Source organism: Macadamia integrifolia, unplaced genomic scaffold, assembly GCF_013358625.1.
Source record: "Macadamia integrifolia cultivar HAES 741 unplaced genomic scaffold, SCU_Mint_v3 scaffold_179A, whole genome shotgun sequence".
Taxonomy (NCBI): domain Eukaryota; kingdom Viridiplantae; phylum Streptophyta; class Magnoliopsida; order Proteales; family Proteaceae; genus Macadamia; species Macadamia integrifolia.
In genome coordinates, this window is record NW_024870631.1 from 81,392 (window position 1) to 88,510 (window position 7,119).

The following is a 7,119-nucleotide window of genomic DNA, read 5'->3' on the forward strand; positions in this document are numbered from 1 at the left end:
GAGCGACAACCAGGAAGTAATCTTTTATTTGATTGATTTCTCTAAGAGCTCAATCTTAATGGTTCAGCCGGATACTGAGGACACTAAATATCTCCTAGGAAGGGCTGTTAATGATGTTGCAAATACCCTTACGTTTTTGTTTTTGTTTTTATTTTTGTTTTTATCTTTTTTTTTTTTTTTTTGATAATGACAAATACACTTATTAGGAGTGCTTAGTCTGTTATAGATAAGACTGTTTGGCCTAATTCCAATCTTTGTTTATTTGTATTACTAGATACGCATGACTCGAGGGTAGGAGTAGATGGCCATTAGCCCTACTTAGCCTAATAGGCTGGCACTTTGTAGGATGGTAGATTTAAAAAAAAAAAAAAAAAAGACCAGTTAGAGTGTAGTTATTTCTGTACCATATGACCTCTTTAGAGTGTCAACTATTTTAGTACTGTATCAACCGTTGTGGGCGGTGATAAGTAGGTTTCGGGTGTTGTTACGGTCAGAGGTTGCCGGGTTCAGAATTGCTATATACACTAAATAATAAACCAACATTGTTTTTTTGGTAGAATAATAAACCAACATAACATCAATAACTCTTAAACTTGAAACAAAACAGACTTGTTGATAAAGAAGAGAAAAGATGGGAAGGATGGAAGAATAACTTAAAAGGAAAAAAAAAAAAAAATCGTTAATTCCTTTTACATGCTCTTTCTCTCTCTCAAGCTCCAAAAAAAAAAAAAAAAAAGTTTCTGAAATGCAAAGCTGGTTTCCATCTTTTTCACTTGGTAAGGTTAAGGTATTAGTCTTGCTTTTAGTCCTTTACCTTCTTCAACAGCTCTACGTCTTGCTTCTTCTACTCGTTTTCAACAATGGAACAGTTATTTCCCATCTTTTCTTTTTAAGAAAATGTTACTTTTCTTTCTTATTGCTTCCACACGTGCAATTCTCAACATTTTTGTTGAGTTTCTGCGAGAAAGAGAAAAGATAAGATATATTATTGAATAATTCCCTCTCAAGGTGGAAAAAGTCTCCAGACTCTTAAGGATTTGTTCTATAATCCATGTAACAGGTGAAGTTCAAATGCTACAACAAAAAAATAAGAAATTATACAAAATATATATAGAAAAAAATGGGGTGGGTAAATTTAAAGGGTAATGGATAACTTTATTATTGTATTTGGTTTTCTAGAAAATTACAAAATAATAATAGATGAAAATTTGGAAAGGGGAAGGTTGGTGGGAGATACCAACAACCTTCATAACCTTGGCTCATAAAAATCTTTTTTTTTTTTTCAATATGAAATCTATAGGTGAAAGATGATAAATAATAGAAAGGAATATATATATATATATATATAATTTTGTGGGTGAACATTTTCTACTTCTATAAACAAATAAAAGAGAAAAGAAAATAAGATGAGATAATATGTAGGAAAATTTATTAGGGTGAATATTTTCTACTTCTAAAAACAAATGAACCAAAACTCATCTTCCATTTCTTACAAAATAAATTACTTTGTTGTAAAGAGTGAATTTTAACAAACCTGCACTTGGGTCTGGAGGCATTTGATATGTTGCACTGCCAAATCCAACATGTCTGCAGTATTTGTTTGCTGCCATGACATTCAAATTTAGGTTTCTAGAAATAATACCATTTATAGCTTAATATGTGTGTGTGTGTGAGAGAGAGAGAGAGAGAGAGAGAGAGAGAGAGAGAGATATTAGGGTTTCCATAATACAGTTGTGTCTGAATACCTTGTCCATGTTTGGTACAAGCTCTTGCAGTTTCTTTAATTTCTCACTTATTCTTGTTCTCCTCTCCTGCACCCAAATTGGAACTATAAAAACAGTGCACAAGGCATATGGATATTAACCAGTTTATAGTACTATATGTCACTAATTACTAACCCTCTCGGCAATGCTTCGTGGGTGAGTTGCACAACCACGCTTAGCACGGATTTTGACAGGATCTTGATTCATATGTAGGTACTTCTCTACATTAGACATCTCTAGTGATGATCTAGTTAAGCTAAACTGAAAAATCAATCAACCAAAGAATCATATCAGTAATCAGTAGAAAATAAATATAGAAAAAAAAGGCTAATTAATAGAAATATAGATTAGCTGATCACGATTGTTATAGTACCTGAGTGTCTAAGCCGTTAAGACCGATGACATTGTCACCGGTGACGATTTTAGCTCGTTTATTTGATGGATTTGAAAAGAAGATGGAATTTGTTTCATCCCATGATCCAACTGGGAAGCTACTAGAGCCATAAGAATGTCCAACTTTTCCGGCGCCTTCATCAGAGCTGCAACCACCGACGATGTTCTCACTGACCTCAGAAATCTGAGAAAGGGAATCTTGCCTACTTGTGAAGCTCAACTGAGTCTTTAATTGTCCATTAGTTTGGGAGTTATAGCTTCCAGTTCCCCTTATAACAGAAAAACCTGCAACATGGGCTCCGAAAAAAATTTTAGAATAACAAATTATGTCCCTATTCTTCTTCTGGAAAATAAAATTGTAGCATCTCATGCTCACGGTGCTATCACATGAACAACATGATGACCATATCACATTATCACATGCAAATGGTTCTTACCAAACAACCACCCCCCCCCAAAACAAAAAAAAAAAAAAAAAAAAAACCAAACAAAACCAAACAAAACAAAAAACAAAAAGGCATGTTGGAATTGTAGATGATGTAGTGAGTGCTCCATAGTTTACAATGAGAGGAATTTAGTCTCACATTGGTCGGTAATGTATGACTGCTAGACTTATGAGCTTAGAATGGATCTCTCGACCTTGAAGAACAAGCTTTTGAATTGGACATCAATAAATGGTAGCAATTGTTCGTGGACCAGCCATGTGGGGGCCGTGGGGGCCTACGTTCCAAAGTTTTTTTTTTTGGTGAGTGCACTCCATGGCCGAGAATGGAAGAAGAATTAGTCCTACAACATTTAAGTAGTGTGCCACTGCTAGGCTTATAAGCTTAGGAATGATTGGGAGGGGAATGTAGTCCCACATCGATTGAAACTCAAGCTATGAGTTACACGTGTAGAATATGTTTTTCTATTTGCAAGTAAGAGCATATGCTGCATACTAGAGACAAATAGGATTTTTTGAAATGTAGAAAATACGGAATGGATTACAATATGAGTATGAAAAAGTCACACACAACTACATAAATGTGAACACATGCAACCACCTAGATCGTCAGACCCAACACTAGTGGATCTTACTTGAACAAATCTATTACACAGCCTTTCAACATTCAATTTTAGCCAAATCTACAAGTGATTTAGTAAATTATCACAAAGTTTATTTATTTTTTTCAAATATCTCAAAACATTTATCTTGCCACATGGATAGATGATATGTCTATTCCCACCATTGCATAGAGAGGAAAAGGTTTAGATTAGCTATGTGTCGAATTTTAGAGTCTAATTCAATCAAATATCCCTTTTTGTACTGGCATATCAGCTTGTCTATGTCCATGCATGTGCACCAGTACTCTAGATTTTATTGTGCACTCTCCCAACTCTGAGTGAGAATAAACAATTTAAATTACTAGAAATAGACTAATCATTTTTTTTTTTTTTTTTTTTTTTGTGATTTCCAAAATCATCACCTTCATCATTTACACAAGTGATCCTTGTTATTCTTGTATACGGCTATATTTTCCCCCATCATTCTGGTCTTAATCCTTCGAAAGGATTAAGCTTTTTCTAGACCTTGGTTCTATAAATTTGTAAAAAAATCAATATCTTAAGTAACTAAAATTTTTAATTGTAATTGAAGTTAAAAAATAGAAAAGGAGAAAAATTTATGAGTATACCATCAACAATTGGATTCAATACCACCACATTAAACATTTTTTGGGACCCGGCTTGGCTAGTTTGATAGGCAGCTCAAATCCTTTTCGGTAATGGAGAGGCAAAACCATTACCACATCATGGTACTTTCAAGCTTAACACTGATACTGCTCTTAGTTCAAGGAAGAATGGAAGTTTTATCGCTGCTGTTATTAGAGATGATTCTGGTAACTTTGTTGCAAGTTCTATTTGTTCTGATAATTCAACCAATAACTCGCAGCTTGAGGCTAGAGCAATTAAAAATGGTATGCTTCTTGCTATTAAAACAGGAATCGATTGTCTTGTTATCAAATCATACTACTTAGAGGTGATTAAGGGGATCAAGGAGGGGAGCCCAACAGTTGAAGTCATTCCTATCACCGAGGAATAATTACACTTAGCTTCTTCATTTTCTTTTGTTTCATTCAGACATATCTGTCATACAGCAAATACAGTATCTCATTCTATGGTTAATTTTTAACTAAAAATTATTGTTGATTCATTCTTTCATGTCCAAATTGGCTTGTTAACTTTGTATTTTTTATCCCTTTAATCTTACTAATACAATCCCTTTACCCAATAAAAAAAATAGAGACTTTCAGAGATCCACCATGAAAAGAAACACCACCAGTGCTCAAATCAAATTTGATAGTGGCAGAATCCACCATTCACTTACCGTCCAATGATTTATTCCCCCAAATAAAATCTTTAGTGGGTGAATCTGTACATTCTATAGCGTCCTCTCCTTCACTTCTAAGAACCCAATCTATGCCTCTTTAATCATCTACTAAATTTATCCCATTTATGCTTATGTGGGCCCGTTTATTGACCTGCACGGGTGCAAGACATCCTGCACTGTGCAAGACCACGCTATCAGGGAGCGTTCACCATTTTTGAAGTCCATAGAGGTTTCGGCAAACCAAGGCTGGTTTTCCGGCATTTAACCAGACCCATAGACCTAATTACAAAATTACCCACGAGAGAGAGAGAGAGAGAGAGAGAGAGAGAGAGGAACTAACCGTTATTATTATCAACCAAGAGATGGTTGAAGAACCCGGCAGGAGAGCTGCTATGCCTAGTCAGTGACGAGGGTCCTACGCCGCCACCGCCGCCACCGCCACCGCCACCGGAGGCTGCGACACCTACAGCACCACCAGCACCTCTGAAACTAGACGTATCGAAATCTCCAAGGGCTATCTCGTTCAATCCGTAGGATTTCTCTAGACCGGCGGAGGAGCTGGTGGCGCCGCCAACCCTTCCGTTCCCTGGTCCTCGATAAGCTTCTTTGAGATCAGGAGAGACGTTGGCTTTGCAGCTTGATTCCGACGTTAGAGACGACAAATCGGCCGTGAAGAATCGACCCATCATGGATTCCGATCCCACGGCTGAGAATTCTTGCTCACCACTGCCGCCGCCGATGACTGAATTGACGGCGCTGGTTAAGAGAGAGCCTGGTGCAGAGCAGTAGCGGGTGAGGCCTCCTTGTGATGCCATGGAGGAAGGCCTTTGAGGTTGAGATGAAGGGTACATGGGTGTGCCGCGTGCGTGGACTTCTGAGTAGGAAGGAGAGGGAAGTGAATGGAGGGAGGAGGATGAGAAGAGTATAAAAGGGGGAGAGGCAAAATGGAAATTAAATACAATATTAGTTGGTGCCACTTGGTGATGTTTACAAGATGCTTGTTTAGGAAAACACTATTGGTTTAACCTTTGCCCTGACCCACAAATCTAGAAATTTAAAGATAAACCAAATTATCCTCTTTTTTATGCCCAAAATACCCTTCTTAATGAGTTGCAATCATCGAAGCTCCATTTTTTGATTTGGGTAAAAATTGATGGAAGCTTTGGGTATGAAAACTAATGGTGTCAAAATATAAAGGAAAATAATTATTGGAATTGGAATCGATGGTTTATAATCAAAACAAATCACATTTTAGAAAAATGATTCAGTTATGATTTCATCGGTCATTTTTTGGTTTGATTTAATTCATAAAGGGTAAACTGTCATTTCTACACAAAATAAAAACCAAATGATACAAATGGTGAAGAAATATGAGAAATTTTTTTCCACTCATCTATAATTTTTTTAAAAGGATAAGAAAAAAATATTCCAAAACCAAGCTATAATTCAACAAATTAAAACTCCTTGCAAAGTTCTTGCACAGAGCTCCTTCATTTTGTTTGAATCTCACAAGAAAAAAACTAAAATCCATAAAAAATAAAGACAACATTTAATATCTCTCTCATACAAAATATATATATATATATATAAATAAAATAAAAATGATTTACAACATATAGGATTAGGGCGATGCAACAAGTGGCAAGGTTGGAATCAATCAGTTGTAAATTAGATAATAAAAACTAGTAAAATCAAAACCAAGATTTTAATATCAGCTTGTCAAAATATAAATCCAATCAAATAACTAAACCATTTGACACCCCTATAATAAAAACCATCGCACCAGCGGCAGCAGCTGTAACTGCCCGATTAAAGAAAAAATGAATTTTAATTTCACCAAAACCTTTTGAGGTTTATGGGGTCAGATTGGTAATTTGATTACTCTGGTCAACTGTTCGTTAGAGTGGCTGTTTGTTAATTATCAGTAACCGAAGGCTAAACATTGGAATCATGTCAACTTGCATTTTTATATATATCCATTAAAATCCCTCCAATCCCACCCATTTTCCCCGCTGTCTCCATCGAAGCTACACGACAAAACAACAAAAGTAAAATTTTTATTATTTTTTGGTTTTTTTATTCCAATAAAATGAAGGAATAAAAAGAGATTCGATGCAACCAATCACTCTGCTCTCTTCTCATCCAATTGAAATGTATAAAATATAATAAGCCTTACAGTGGGATCCCAGTAAGTACATCGAAATGGGCCCCACTCTATTATAATGACCTCAGCCACGAGTGCCTTCACGCGCTGGTGGGATTAATCCTAACCGGTCTTCATTCATGGAATGGGAAAAGATATCTTTGACTGTACTCGACGCGTCGTGTGGTTACCCTGGCGTAGGGGACAGGTTTCTTATTTAATTTTTTGGGCCGGGGGAGGGGATCAAAATCCTCTGTTTTTCTCATTTCTCTCATTTCTATTTTTTCTTGTTTTGCTACTTGCAGAACGCGACACGTGGACAATAAGGAGATCAACGGTCAAGATTGGGTGAGGATTATTACATCCGATTCGTTGATCTTAAAGTTGTCCACGTGTCGCGTTCTGCGGGTAGCAAAACAAAGAGAAACAGGGATGAGAAAAACAGAGGATTA

At 36.3% G+C, this 7,119-nt stretch overlaps 1 protein-coding gene across 1 annotated transcript; it reads right to left on the minus strand.

Annotated features, from left to right (window-relative positions):
• Positions 1-520: 520 nt before the first annotated feature.
• On the minus strand, positions 521-5,414 carry LOC122071052 (transcription factor bHLH128). Its single transcript, XM_042635319.1, has 6 exons — positions 4,865-5,414; positions 2,137-2,441; positions 1,899-2,024; positions 1,746-1,811; positions 1,535-1,603; positions 521-957 (listed from the first exon to the last, which is right to left on the minus strand). Exons 1-6 carry the CDS (start codon positions 5,373-5,375, stop codon positions 901-903), a joined length of 1,134 nt encoding a protein of 377 aa, XP_042491253.1. The 5' UTR covers positions 5,376-5,414; the 3' UTR covers positions 521-900.
• Positions 5,415-7,119: the final 1,705 nt, after the last annotated feature.

Excerpts from the sequence above, each read along its gene's own strand:
- LOC122071052 (XM_042635319.1), bottom strand. The coding sequence starts at position 5,375 with ATGTACCCTTCATCTCAACCTCAAAGGCCTTCCTCCATGGCATCACAA. Across the intron at positions 2,025-2,136 it reads TTAACGGCTTAGACACTCAG|TTTAGCTTAACTAGATCATC; the intron begins GTACTATAACAA and ends TTGATTTTTCAG. Across the intron at positions 1,604-1,745 it reads TTGTACCAAACATGGACAAG|CAAACAAATACTGCAGACAT; the intron begins GTATTCAGACAC and ends ATGTCATGGCAG.